General features: G+C 59.1%; 2 protein-coding genes across 2 annotated transcripts in view; both read left to right on the top strand.

The window, feature by feature from the left end:
• PTSG_09157 (uncharacterized protein) overlaps window positions 1-2,158 on the top strand; it is a gene marked incomplete at its 5' end in the record, with an annotated part of 4,616 nt that extends 2,458 nt beyond the window's left edge. The window contains 5 exons of the mRNA XM_004989354.1: window positions 36-102; window positions 581-688; window positions 1,043-1,109; window positions 1,320-1,405; window positions 1,742-2,158. Of these exons, the coding sequence (XP_004989411.1) occupies window positions 36-102; window positions 581-688; window positions 1,043-1,109; window positions 1,320-1,405; window positions 1,742-1,983 (570 nt within the window). The 3' untranslated portion in view covers window positions 1,984-2,158. The remainder of the gene's footprint in view (window positions 1-35; window positions 103-580; window positions 689-1,042; window positions 1,110-1,319; window positions 1,406-1,741) is intronic.
• Window positions 2,159-3,164: 1,006 nt separating this feature from the next.
• PTSG_09156 (uncharacterized protein) lies at window positions 3,165-13,957 on the top strand (the record flags this gene model as incomplete). The annotated part of the gene is made up of 8 exons (XM_004989353.1): window positions 3,165-4,390; window positions 4,695-5,077; window positions 5,587-5,627; window positions 5,858-6,516; window positions 6,887-7,015; window positions 7,071-7,136; window positions 7,289-7,956; window positions 7,989-13,957. 8 exons carry the CDS (start codon window positions 3,165-3,167, stop codon window positions 13,955-13,957), a joined length of 9,141 nt encoding a protein of 3,046 aa, XP_004989410.1.
• Between the last annotated feature and the right edge of the window lie 910 nt (window positions 13,958-14,867).

Below are 14,867 nucleotides of genomic sequence, written 5' to 3'. Positions count from 1 at the left end.
TCTCACACACACACACACACACAATCACGCAACAGCAATCGACTGAGTTTAGCGTTGAAAACGATGCCCTGGTCTTCAAGGCACCAGAGTCATGCAGCAAAGGTGTGTGCGCGCGTGTAACGTGGAACAACACATATTCGTGATTGGTTCGTGTAAGCAGGCATTACAGAATTGTGTCGCTTTGGCTGTGGCTGATGTGCTGTGGAGTTACACCGTGTTGCATGCTGTGTTGCGGTGTTACCCTTCGTTTCTCTGATGGTCGTAACCTTTCCCCAACCTATTGAAATGTGTTTCGTTGGTTTGCACCACGCCCTTGTGCATGTGCATGTGTGTGTGTGTGTGTGTGTGTGTGTGTGTGTGTGTGTGTGTGTGTGTGTGCATGTGTCACTGTCACCTTCGGCGGCCATGACGGCGTTGCGCGCGCGCGCGCGTGTGTGTGTCAATATTGACTGGGTCGACATCTCATCTCAACCCCCCCCCCTTTTCCGTTCTTCCTCACCATTATTGTGTGTGCATCCTCTCTCCACCTCTCCCCATCTCTCCATCCCTCCCCATCCCTCGTCGCCTGCGTGGCGTGCAGGGGCACAGGTGTGCATGAACTACGGCCAGCGCTCCAATGAGGACCTGCTGCTGTTCCAAGGGTTCGTGGACGGCGACCACCCCGCCGACACCGCCACCCTCATCTTCGGTGCGCTGTTGTTGTTGTTGTTGTTGTTGTTGTTGTTGTTTGGTGTGGTGTGGTGTGCAATGACACGTGCAGTTGCTGAGGGGTGATGTCTTGCTGAGTATGTTTGTTGTGTGCAGTTGTTCACCATCGTGTGCACATGCGTAGTGTGACTGTGAATGTGACTGTGATGACAGCGGCGGTCATCAGCATGCTTACGACCTGCTCGTTCCGCTCAGCACACTTTTTGTTGCCCTCACATGCTTATCGTTGTCTCGCTCATCGCTCATCGCACACTCCCACATCGACAATCAACTGCTTCTTCCTCCCCTCCACCATCGACTCACATCGCCACCACGTGTTGTGCCACGTCGTCAGATGTGGATGCGGACGTGGAAGCGCGACCGGTTCGCCTCATGCTGCTCAAGAACCTCGGCATACAAGTGTACGGCATGTGTATGCACGTGTGCGTGGATGTGAATCTGTGCATGAGGGGAGGGTTGGAGGGTGTGTGTGTATGTGTGTGTGTGTGTGTGAGTGAATGTGTGTTTTCGTATGTGTATTCACTGCTTTTGTGCGCACCATCGGCACCTGACTCAACACCAAGTTTCATGCACACACAACACACATGCACACACGCGCACACTATGTGCAGGCCCGGCCCCTTCCATGTGGATGCGTTCCCACACCCGCTGGATCCGCAGCTGCTCGCCGCCTTACGCGTCGCCGCAATGGGCAAAGGTGCGATCGTGATACTGTAGTGGCGGCGGTGATGTAATGTGATGTACTGTGATGTGATGTGATGTGATGTGATGTGATATGCTACCACATGGCATGGTGTGATCTGAGGCGATGTGGAGGCGATATGGTGTGAGGTGACGCGATGTTGGTTGCATGCACTTCCAACCGCCTCATACTGACGTCAAATGACGTCCAACCGTCTCGCTCCAAACACACACACACACACACGCACACACACGCACACACACACACACACACACACACACACACACACACACACACACACACACACACACACACACACACACACACACACACACACGCACACACATGTAGATGAGTTGACTGCGCGGCTGCGTGACCCAGCGAGCTGTGCGGACTTGGGTGAGGAGAAGGACGGCGTTGTGTCCGCGGATTGTGCGAGGACAGCCAACGCCTTGCTTGCTGCAGCCCTTGCTCGAGCGAGCGCCGCCGGCCCCAGTGGCGATGAGGACAAGCAAGAGGGGAAGGAGCAAGACGACAGCAGCGGAGAAGCAGAAGCAACAGCTTCGCCGAAAGCTTTGGTGCGTTTGGGTTGACAGTGATGTTGCTGCACTGGCGCGTTGCCTGGTTGGTTGGGTTGCTGGGTTGGCAGTGGTGGTGTGATGAGTGAGCAAACGGCTGGGGTTTGAATAGCACCTTCTGCTGGGCTGTTTCTCATGTTGTGTGCTTGCCTGCGTGGGATTTGCAGGTGAACAGCCTGTGGCGAGCGAGGAAAGCTGTTCTCTGGTCGCGCTTGCAACACATGATGATGTAGTTGTGAAACTCACATCATTTCACCGCTTTCGATGGTGTTGCACCTGCTGCTGCAATCATTTCGCTTCACCATCTCGTGGTTGTGCTTTTCTGTGCTCGTGTGTGTGTGTGTGTGTGTGTTTGTGCTTGTGTGTTCGAACACGTCAAAATGAAGCAACCATTACTGTGCGTTTCATGTAACACCTGAAAGGCGAAGCAACCGTGTCATGTCACTGTGAGGCCTGGTGGGTGCAGAGTCACCGTTCACACCACACAATTTGTGCTTTGTCAGAAGAGTCAGCTGGCTTTTTTGGCTAGAATATTTTGTAAATCTTCTCTTAATTTTCCCCATTTTTTGTGTGTCAGTTTGACAAGCACACACACACGCACTCTCCCACTCACTCACGCTCCATGAGCCGCGGCAACTCGACGAGAACACCTTTCAGCATCAACAAGGTGCGCGGAGTGTTGTGTCCCGTGGAGAGAAAAGCGTGTGTCCTTCAGAGAGTGGTGTGTCATCGATTCCTCCATTCCTCCAGTTCTCCATGCTGCATGCCACGGTTGTGTTGCATCATTTTTCCTTGCGAACGATACACAACAGTACACAAGCCACCGAAAACACAAGATACACACACACAGACACACACACAGACACACACACACACAGAGACACACACACATTTCTGCCGATCCCGTGACACAGTTCATGCACAAACTCTCAAATGCCCACACTCACCCACTCATGTCTTCGAGAGTATTCAAACAACACGATGTTCCTAATGAGTATCGTCCTGTGTCTTGTGCTCGTCATGCTAGACATCATCATAAGCCGGGTGAAGAGGGTTCCTCATCCGCAAAAGGAAACAGCGACGGCGCCTCAGACGAAGCCAGGAACCTTCGGGTTCACCTTCCCTCCCGAACTGATTGTCAACCCCACACGCGTCCTACTTGCATCGCAGATCCAGCGCAATCTTCTTCAGGGAGAATGAGTGGTAACATAGAGACCAGCTCTCTGTGGATCATATCGACACTCAGCGCGGACGCACTGAAAACTTCCCTGGACAGCGAAAGTGTCGACTACGCGCTCGACCTCCTTCCTAATGGCGCGGCGCGCATCGCTTTCAGCTCCGAGGCCGCCGCGCTCAAGGCCCATGCGGTGCTCGGCCCCGTGCGCAAGACAGGCTTCCATGCGTCGCCAAAGCTCAAGACGCTGCTGCAGCAAAGAGGAAGTGAGCGTGCGCAGGAGCCCCCGGTGGATAGGGGAGAAGCTGCCCACGCTAAACACCCGAGAGAGCAGGCAGGCTTTGGCTCTTACGCTTACCCGAAGAGCGTACAGACGGTGCGCGAAGAAGAAAGGGAGCATGACCGTGGTTATAGAGCGGACACGGGCGATGGCGGCACCCACGGGCCCAGACAAGCAGCCGACACATCGCCCTCAACATCATGGCGGCCACACCAGCACCAGCCGCACCAGCACCAGCCGCACGCACAGCGCCACACCAGCGAACGACCGCACAGTGACGTCCACCCACTTCCCAGCAGCACCCGGCATCACCCGCGCCTCGGATCGCTGTCAGACTCGTCCACATTGGATTCTCCTGCTCACCAGCACCCCCAGCAGCACCAGCAGCGACGACCGCCAGGCCCATCGGGATGGGCACACGCAGGGGAATACCATCATCAGCACCAGCAGCCCCAGCAGCACTCGCACTACCAGCACCGCCACCAGCATCAGCACCACCAGCAGTCGCTGCAGGGGTCCCCACACGCACCCGCATTTGTACCGCCCCAGCCCCAGCCTGGTGTGAACGCACCACCCTTTTACTACCAACCACAACCGCACCAACAAGGGTATTACATGCAGTTTGCTCCTCCACAGCAACAGGGACCGCCACCACCACAACCACCGCAACAACAGCAACAGCATGCGTTTCCACCCTACCACCCCCACAACCAGCCACCACTGCTGCATCACCAACACAGACAACAGCACCAACAGCAGCAGCAGCAGCAGCAGCAGCAGCAGCAGCAGCAGCACCAGCAGTACCAGCAGCCGCAACCACCGCGTGGTGGCACGTACGATTTGCATGCACGCAACATTCCCTCGTCCAACTATGAGGAGTTTCTGTCCATGATGTACGATGCGGGCGCCGTGCGTGTGGACCGCATGTCCATCAAGAGCACCGCCGACTATTGTCTCGCCACTGTCAGGTGCGGTGGTGGTGACGGCGATGTTGGCAGCTGCACAAGAGAGAAGCAGCGGGCGGGGAGGGGGGAAGGCAGGGGGAGCCGTTGAAGCTTGCAGCTTGTTGTTAAGGCGGTTGTTGTTGGTCGGACAGGCGTTGGCAAATCCCCCCTCTTGGCTCGTGGTTGGGATTGGTCAGGTTTTTATTCCGTGTGGTGAAGACACCTTTGTTCCCTCACCATCAACACACACACACACACACACACACACACACACACACACACACACACACACACACACACACACACACACACACACACACACACACAGGTTCCCGACAAAGGCACTGGCGGAGGACGCGCTGAGGAAGTTTGACACGCATCTGCTGGGCACGCGCACGCTCGAGCTCACGCGACACAACCGCTGCCCGCAATGGACCGAAGCCGAGCTGAAGCAGCACCTTGATCCGAAACACACGTTTTTCGTGTTTATCAAGAACATCCCGCGTGGCTATGAGCGCACGCTGGCGGCGCGCGTGCGCGAGCTTGAGGGTTATCGCCGCGTGCATGTGACATTTCCATCCGGCAATGAATCGATTGTGTTTGCCAATGCGAGCTTTGCTGACAGGCGGTCTGCCGACGCTGCCATTCGCATGCTGAGCACGCTTCGCCTTGGCGACCGTGTCATTGAGGCACAGCCCAACACCAAGCAGGGTGAGTTGGCGACCAAATACATTGAGCGTTCGAAAACGAAACTACCCACAATCGGACTCGTTATTGTTGTGATGTGACGATTGCCATTCCATATCGTGTGCAGTGGATTCAACTGTTGACACACGCATTCGCTGTTGGAATCGAGCTATTCTTTTCCTGCAAGCATTTTGGTTCCATTGTGCGAGTTTCCGTTGTGTCCGAACTGACTCCTTGCGGAGTCATAGTCATGTCACGCCATTGTGATCAGTTACTGGTCATGACATGACATGTCACTGTGTGCCTCCGTATGTGCGGCAAATCGCCACATGATATGGCTTCCGTTGTTTTGATCATCACTCTTCAACTGATTAGTTCAGGAAAGTGCTGCCCACCTTTTGTGTGAAATATTGTCCCGTTTACTCACTGATTGCTTCGGTCAAACCTTTGCCTCTCTTCCTTTGTTTCCCCGCGCGCGCGCGCACACACACACACACACACACTCACACACACACACACACACACACATTCAGGCGCGTACAAGGATGAAGAAGATATTCGCACACAGTTTGATGTGCGTGTTGTGTGTGTGTGACTGTGACTTTTGTGACTGTGACTGTATGTGGGTGCTGTGACTGTGACTTTTGTGGCTGTGTGTGTGTGTGTGTGCGCGCGTGTGTGTTGACGACATCATGACCCTTCATGCTCTTACACCGCATCCCCTCTTTCTGCACTCTCCGCTTGCTTTCCCCTCTTCCTCGTCAACACACACACACACACACACACACACACACACACACACAGCTTGATGCGCCGCGCTCCCACCAGCATCAGCGCCATCAGTACCAGCCCCCTCCTGCACCCACACCAACATCCCAGCACCACCATCATCAGCACCATCATCATCAGCAGCAGGAGTACGCTGGTTCCAGGCCGCGTGGTGGCGGCCCTCCGTTTGAGCCTGAGCCGCTCATCCCGCCAACGCCGGCATCGTCAGCACCAACAACGGCACCAGCACATGGGCACGCACCACAGCCGCACCAGGCATACTCGGAGCAGTACCCATCGACGTCGCACTCCAAGTCAACAGCGACGACGACAGCACCCCACGCTGAGGACCCGTACCTGCATCAACGTGCCGAGCCCACCCTGCCGCCAACCCTCCAGCGCCACCCGTACGAGAGCTCACGTCAGCACCACGACCACGCGCAGCGGTACGAGCCATTTACCCGGCAGCCGCCAGTGAGCCGCGAACCGGAGCCATACACAACAGCAGCACAACCACCGGCACACGGCGACGAGAAGGTTGAGGGTGAGGATGACGAGGCGGCGCTTGGGCCGTTTGATGTGCTCGTGCACCACATGGGCATGCTTGAGCTGGTGCGCGCGCTCCTTGGCAAGCAGCAGGGCGTCATCAGCATCACGGCACTGGACGAACATCAGGGGCAGGTTGCCCGCGTCAGGTGAGGTGCTGCTGACTGGTTGGTGGTGGAGGTGATGATGGGTGGTGTGGTAGTAACGTGGTAATGTTGAGGGATTGTAACCGGTTGAGGGGGAGATTGTTGCATGCGAGGATCATGATGGAAATGATGACATGTGGTGGCGGGTAATGGCGCGAGGATGCGGCTGTCAAGTACTCATCATGTTCGTGCAGTTCCTCTCTGTATCCCGGACCGATACACCCTCAACTCACACACACACACACACACACACACACACACACACACACACACACACACGCACACACACACACACACACACACACACAACACACACACACACACACACACACACACACACACACACACATAACACACACACACACATGTGCAGCTGCGCGACGCGTGACGTTGGCGAGCGCGTCCTGAGGGAGATGACGAACTTCCCTATTGGGCAGGTGCAGCTGACGGCCCGCCGCGACCCGGACTGCCCCGCTTGGACGGCGGACGAGCTGTGGTCCGTGTGGGTTGAGCCCGTACCCGAAGGTCTTGAGGAAGTGCTGCCCTCGCTCGCCAAGGCAAACGGCGGCTTTCACTCACACGACGTACAAGCCGGACGGCAACCGCGTCAGAGGCACATTCAGGTAGGCGATGTGTGTGTGTGTGTGTGTGTGTGTGTGCGCGTTGTGTGTGTACGTACGCGCACAGATGCCCATCCAACTCCATTCTGCTTGAGCACGCGTGTCCTTCCCTCAACCACGTCCTCAACCAACCAAACAACTCCCCCCTGCAACAGGTTTGTGTCACGGGAGAGCGCGGAGCTGATGGTCCGCCTGTACGACCAGCGGGAGGTGCTGGGCACGAAGCTCAACGTGTTCCCAGACCCAAAGGCAAAGAACTGGAAGAGCAAGGGCAAAGGCTCCACGTCCTCCTCCCCTACATCACCAACATCCACCACGCCGGCGCCTGTTGCAGGCCAGGCAAAGCGCATCACGTTCTACCTGAGCGAGGCGGCCAGGAAGCGTGACGGCAAGGGCTTGACTGCCGCCATGCCCTGGCCCACCGACACGTACCGCAGCGTGCAGGCGACACTGGAGCGTGCTGGCGTCAACTTCCAGTCGCTGCAGGTCTTCCCGGACCTGCGCTGTGCAAGCGTTGACGTGGTTGCCGACAGCGAGGAGGCGTTCCGGAGCCTGCTGCCACTGCCCATTGACACGGCGGGTGCCTGTCGTCTGGAGGCGCGGCAGGCACCGCTGCACCGCATTGTCGTCACCTGCACCCCGCACAGCAAGCCCACCACGGGCCGCGACATTGTGCAGGCGTTTGAGACGAACTTTGGCGGCACGGCGAAGCTTGTGCCCATCCCGCAGTCCCTCAAGGACACGCTGTCCCGCATCCAGCCGTTTGCCAGCACGCGCATGGCTGAACAACAAGAACAAGGAACACAACAGCAGGATGGTGGAGGTCGCAGTGAGGCACACAATGTTGCTGCCAAGCGGTTGTGCACGACCCTCATCATTACAAGAAAGGCGATGCTGACAACGACGACAGCAAGAGCAAGAGCAGCAGTGCGTCCTCTGAGACCACGTTGCAGCGCGTGTTTGTGCTGGAGACGACAGACACGCGTGCGGCGCATGCGTGTGTGCGCAGGATGCAGTTTGCCATCTCTGTCTCGCACAAGTTTGTGGCGCGGCTGTGCTATCCGAACGACGTGCACGTGGCGGTGCTCGATCCCAAGCTGGGCGGCCTCCTGTCGGACCTCGTCGACGCATTCAACAAGGGTAGCGTGGCCAAGGACCTCGATGTGCTGGCGGCTGCAAGCATGGGCAACCGCATCTGCTTCACGGGCAGCACCGCCGTGCTGGTGTGGTCGCAGGCCAAGCTGCTTGCAAGCTTCCTCGCGCCGGCCTTTCACCCGTTTGCCCGCAGCGACCGCGTGCTGGGCGACGACAAGATCATGGAGCACGTGCTGAACGACTACGGCCTCAAGCTCGTGCGCTACCCGACGCTTGGCCTGCTACCCTACGCAGACACGGCACACGGGGCCATGCGGGATGTGGAGTTTGTGCGGCCGCCGCCCGTCACCAGTACCCCGCCCATCGCATCGCCCGTGGCACCCCAGCACGCCACATCCCCAACAGCAACATCAGCAACGCCAACGACAATGACATCCACAGCAACAGCAGATAATGACGACCCCACGGCCGTTGCGCAGCCGCTGTGGGCGCTATATGGGTTTGGCGATGACAAGCAGGTGGCGGATGCCATGGCCTCTGTGATTGAGCGCAGCGCCAACACGAGCGTCACCTTGTTGGGCATGTACCCGCACCAGTTCCGGCACTTTGCCGAGGTGGCTGCGATGAAGGCCACCATCATGGCTGGCGTGACATACACGCTGGACGCCGTTGCGCCGGCCGTTATCCTCCGCAGCACAGATGCAAACGCGCTCCGCTCATCGTGCGATGCGCTCGCTGGCGCCATCTCCGACCTCGTGATGGAGGAGGTGTGCATCCCGGGCTCGCTCGACATGCTGCGGGAGGTGGTGACGTCGACCAAGGCCTCGCTGCTGCAGCACGTGCTGCTGACCAGCCACGCCCACGAGCGCGACGTGGCCAACAGGGCCAAGCACGCCCGCCCGACTCACCCCGGGCACGGCGACCCGGCCAACGCTCCCTGGCCCTCCATTGACGGCGGGAAACTGCAGGCAGCCACACACGTGCACCATCAGGCCGCGGGTGGCGCGCAGCCGTGCGGCCTGACCACTGCCCGGCTGTGGCTGGTGGGGGCACCGGAGCACGTGCAGCAGCTGCGGGACTACCTGCTCACGCTGGAGTGCAAGGAGACGGCGCTGTCGCACGACATGAAGCAGGCGCTTATACACACGCGCGACCTGGACGGCGTTGCGCTGCACGCCCAGCTGCAGCAGCGGGGCGCCATGCTGCTGGAGTACTCGCTGTACTACTACCTGGACCAGGACAGGGAGCGCGGGCTCAGCTATATCAACAGCACCGTCGGCGCCAACATCAAGTCGCAGACGACGATCAGCGTCACGGGCATGCAGTACCGCTTCCTGGACTCGCAGCTGCTGGAGCTGGCCCGCAAGTTCCGCGTGTATGTGCGCAAGCCCAGCGCAGAGGACAGGGACGCGTGCGCCTCCAGCGTGCCCGTGACCGTGGAGGGCATGCAGCGGCAGCTGACGGCGTTTGACAACGCGGTGCAGGACACGCTCAAGGAGTACCTGTGCCACGTGCTCCGGCTGCCGGTCATTGACACGTCGCACGTGCCGGAGATGTCCGAGTCAGACGTCACCTTCCTGAAGCGCAAGCTGTTCAACTACCTGACCAAGGCCAGCCGCACGCTGTGCCGCAGCAAGGATGGCGTGGTGAGCTACGTTGCGCCACAAGACGTGATTGGCACGCCCTCTGAGCGCAACGTGTGGATGGTGGCTGGCCGGCGCGATGTGATGCAAACGGTCATCCCGACGATGGAGTCGACGTTCCGCACCATTGCCCACATCCGGCCCACGCGGTACGTGTGCCAGGTGCCCATGTCCGTGGCGAAGGAGCTGTTGGACAGCGAGCTGAAGCGGCTGCGCAGCAACCACCCGCTCACGGGCGTCCTGGAGACAGACAACACCGCCCTGTTTGACAAGGACAAGGCGCGCTGCGTGCTGGTGCAGTCGCTGCGTGCGCGCGAGGCCGACGATTGCAAGCAGGCGATTGAGAACCTGCAGGAGCACGCCATTGTGCAGCACACGGTTGGCTCGGACATGGTGGAGCGGCTGACGAAGCTTGCGCTGCCGCACCTGTCCCTCAAGGAGCTGGACGCCTCTGAGCTGGCAGTGATGGCGCGCGCAGCCATGGACGAGGTCAACACGGCGCTCGCCGCCAACAAGCACTGCAGCAACACGCGGCTCAAGCTGGTGGACGTCGAAGTCGACAACGACGACGACGACGACGATGATGATGATGAGCAAGAAGGCGTTGGCGCTGATGCCGGTTATACCGCAAGCACGGGCGCTGCTTCGGCAAATTCTGCTGGCACTGGCTCTTTTGAGCAGGCAGCACACGCAGGAGAGACATCACAACAACGAGCGCAGGGCACGTACGACTCTGGCCGGGGCGACAGCCTGTCGACCTCAGTGCCGGCGCACCAAAGGCCAAAGAAGCTGGTGCTTGAAGGCCCACGCAAGGAGATGGCGGCGGCGTCCGAGGTGCTGCTGACCACGTGCGAGAGGCTGTTCCCGGCCAAGGTGAAGCAGGCCGTGTGGGAGGTGGAGCCATACCAGTACCACACCATCAGCGAGACGCTGCCCGCGGTGCAACTGTATGCGGAGTCGCTCGGCGTAATTGTGCGCCTGCTGAAGGAGGCACAGGTGCCGCGTGCGCGCAACGTGCGGCGACGCGTGCGCAGGAAGGCCGGCACGCTGCGCGTGGAGATTCGCGAGGGAAGCATCATCAACGACCGTGACATGAACGCCATTGTCAACTCGGCCAACCCGGACCTGATGAACGACGGCGGCGTGGCGTTTGCCATCTCGCAGGCCGCTGGCACGGAGTTTGATGCTGCCTGCAAGGACTCGTTGGAGAGGAGCGGCCCCCTGCGGTGCAACGAGGCGCGCGTGACCACGTCCGGCGCGCTGGCCCTCTCGTCCAACATTGAGCACGTGCTGCACGTGGTTGCGCCAAACTTTGCACCCGAGTTTGGCAGCACGGTGACGCAGACGGCTGCGGACCTGAAGACAGCGTACCGCGCGCTGCTGACGACGGCGCGGGACAACAAGATCCGCTCGCTCGCCACGTGCGCGCTAGGGTGCGGCGCCTTCCGCTGCTCCCCCTACGCGTCTGCACGCGCGCTGTTTGAGGTGATTGACGAGGTGGACCGCGACGGCACGTTGTTCGACACCATCCGCGTGACCATCATCACCAAGGACGTGAGCACGCTGTCGGCGTTTAAGCAGACGTTTGAGAAGTACTATGGCGAGAAGGTGGGCAGCGGGCTGTATGAGGACCTGCAGCGCAGCGCCCTCGATGCGCCGGCCGATGAGACGCCTGACCCCATCCACACGTGGCTGTACACGGGCCCCACGTACACGGAGCCGCCCTCCAAGGCGGAGCTGGACAACAAGGCCGCCTGGAACGGGTTTACGCACGACGCGACGCTGCTGATTGAAAACGCCTTCAACAAGTACCGGGCTGCCATCGTCGCTACGCGCAAGCGCAGCAATGATGATGATGATGACGACGACGACGATGATGTTGGCAATGGTGAGAGTGATGATGGCAGTGATGGCCAGCGCAGCAGCGTCGGCAAGCACAAGGGTGTCGCTGCTGGCGGCGTTGCTGCGGAGCATGCGCGCGAGATGCCCAAGGTGATGACAAAGCCGTGCGGGCGCTTCCCCGACAAGTACCTGCACAAGGAGCACTACAAGATGAGTGAGGAAGACGCCGCCCGCGTGGTCGCCGATGCCCGTGCAACTGCGGCTGCGGAGGACGAGCGCAACATGCGCCGGACGGTTGATCCAGATGTCCTGCAGCGGTGGCTGGAGTACAAGAACCGCAAGGCGTGGAAGTCGGCGCGCTTCTTCAAGTTCAAGATCCAGTACACGACCAACACGCCCGGCAAGCTGGTTGACCGCTACTTCACGGTGGACTTCCAGGACCACTGGGTGTACGTGAGCCCCAGGAAGGAGCACGTGGGCATGCACGTGAACGACCTGCAGGACTCTGTGACGCACGTGCTTGCGTGCGACGTGCAGGAGGACTCCAACTACGCCATGACCGGTGGCGATGCTGATGCGAACACGCAGGCCGGCACCGCTCACCCCACGACGTCCTCGTCAGTGCCGCTGCACTTTGGCACGATTGTGGAGGACGGCCCGTCGGGGCCCGAGAAGCTGCTGTGCGTCTTCCGCGGCATGGAGCATGTTCTGGAGCAGTGCAAGGCGTGGACGCAACGCCACGTGCGTGCACACGTGCAGACGTACACGCTCAACATGCCGCGCAGCCTGGATCTGTCGGTGATCAAGGCGGCGTGCGACAAGCACCACGTGCAACACGTGGAGCGGGAGCTTGGCGACGGGCGCGTGCAGTTTGGCGTCACTGGTTATACGCCCGAGATTGAGCGCGTGCGGCGGGTGGTGGACGAGCAGCGGTCGAAGCTGGAGCCACAGGCCATCTTTGAGATTCCGGACCGCTGGGACATGCACAAGGGCCAGCTGCTTGTTGACGTGACCAACGAGGACGAGCTGGGCCGCGTGCGCGCGCTGCTGGAGCCGCTTCGCCCCCGACACCTGCGCGTGCAGCGCGTGCAGAACGTGCCGCTGTTCAAGCGGTACTTGGAGAGCGTGCACCGCGTGTACGCCAAGCACCGGCGGCCCGCGCCACCAAACCTGTCCAACGACATTGCGCCGCTCTCTGGCGACGATGACTACAACGTGTTTGAGCACCGCCTGCTGCACGGCACGCGCAGCACGCCGCCGCACGTCATCTGCAGGAGCGAGCTTGGCCTGACCATCAACTACGCCAGCGCGGAGGGCTACTTTGGCCCGGGCCTGTATTTCAGCCGCGACCCGTCGTTTGCTGTCAAGTACGGCCACCACGAGGGCAGCGCAACAGACAAGAACGACACCACCAGCGAGCGGCGCGTGTCGCTGCTCCTGGCCCGCGTCCTCACTGGCGTGTATGTCGATGTGTCGGCGCCCCAGCCCAACCTGCGCCACCCACCAGCCATGCCGAGCACTGCTGCTGTTGGTTCTGGCGCTGCTGATGATGATGGTGGTGACGTTGCTGCTGTTGCCGACGAGGAAGAAGGAAGCGGCCGAGCTGCCGCTGGTGAAGAGAGTGAAGGCACCTCGGGTGGTGCTGAGAGTGCTGGTGGCCGCACGACTGCTTCTGCTGCTGCTGGGACTGTGTTATACGATTCCGTTCGCGGTTTCGACGGCGATACGGAGATGTTTGTCATCTACGACAACGGCATGTGCTACCCGGAGTACATCATCTCCTTTGACGATGATGCTGTTGATGTGCAGGAGGAAGACGGGGAGGAAGAGGAAGAGGAAGAAGACGCGCCAGTTGTCGGGGAGCGTGAGAGTGATGATGACCGTGGAGATGACCCTACTGAGGAAGTGGAAAGTGATGGAGTGGGAGGCATGCGACTCACGACTGGGAGTGAGGATGAAGCCCAACCCCGCACTCCAGCTGACGACGAGAATGGCGATGATGGTGATCGTGGTGATGGTGATGGGGATGGTGGTGATGATCCGCCACGTGATGATGGTGCTGGGCACGCTGGCGATCAATCACAACGACCCCTGCCACCCCAAAACGATGTTCCCGGTGATGGTGCTGTCGCTGAGAACAACAACTTTGGGGTGAACGGAATCAGAGGCAGCCCCCACGACAACAACAACAACCCCAACAACAACCCCAACAACAACCAGAACATTCTTGGCAATGCCAGCTAACTTATCCGTCTCAGCCTTGGCTATAGTCAGTCGCTGCTGGTGCCTTCTTGAAGGACTTGGCTAGGCTAGTGACAGATGTGTTGGTTTGGTACGCCAGTTCGGTTGTTGTCTTCTTTCCCCAATTTTGTACACATTCCAGTTCTGTTTGTTAGGTGTGTTGAGCGTTCCGTTTTTTTGAGAGGAGTGGAGCGGTTGTTGTGTAGCGGGGGGTTGGGCAGTTGTTTGAAGTGGGTGGTGTTGGCCAGTTGGCCTGTTTTGCGTTTGTTCTTCTCCACCCCACCCGCCTCCCCTTCTCCTGTTCTTTGTTGGTTGTTGTGCAAGACTGCACAACGCCGTTTGTCATTCACACATTCCTTGCAGCTAACCAAGCTCACGTTTGGTTGCCTTTTCTTTTTCCCCCTTGTGTGGATGAATGAAGCCTTACTTGCGTGCGGGATTGCGCACGTTTGTTGATTTGCGTTTCTGTGGTGTGTGTGTGTGTGTGTGTGTGTGTGTGTGTGTGTGTGTGTGTGTGTGTGTGTGTGTGTGTGTGTGTGTGTGTGTGTGTGTGTGTGTGTTTCACTGTTGAACCATCTTAACTTTTCTTCTTTGTCGTGTCTTGTGTGAGTGAATACATGCTCGCACTCAGTTGCTGACAAGCTTAACCGTGGTAGTTGTTGTGAACTAAATGATACACGTGTGTGAGGTAAACAACGAAAGTATAGCGCGTGGGTGGAAGAGAGGGTGTGTGTGGTTGAACCCGTGTTGAGCCCCCAATGTCGATGTCACGTGGATGAAAGTTCATTGGCTTGCGGGCTGATGACTCGAAGAAGCGTAGTTACCTTGTTGTCCTGGAAGGATTGCCTCAACCCCAGCATGAACATTACGCGTTCCACAGTTTTGGAACAGCTTCTCCCGCCATTGCAATGCA

The sequence above is a fragment of the Salpingoeca rosetta genome, assembly GCF_000188695.1.
Source record: "Salpingoeca rosetta unplaced genomic scaffold supercont1.29, whole genome shotgun sequence".
Taxonomy (NCBI): Eukaryota; class Choanoflagellata; order Craspedida; family Salpingoecidae; genus Salpingoeca; species Salpingoeca rosetta.
This window is presented reverse-complemented; position numbering and strand designations above follow the sequence as displayed.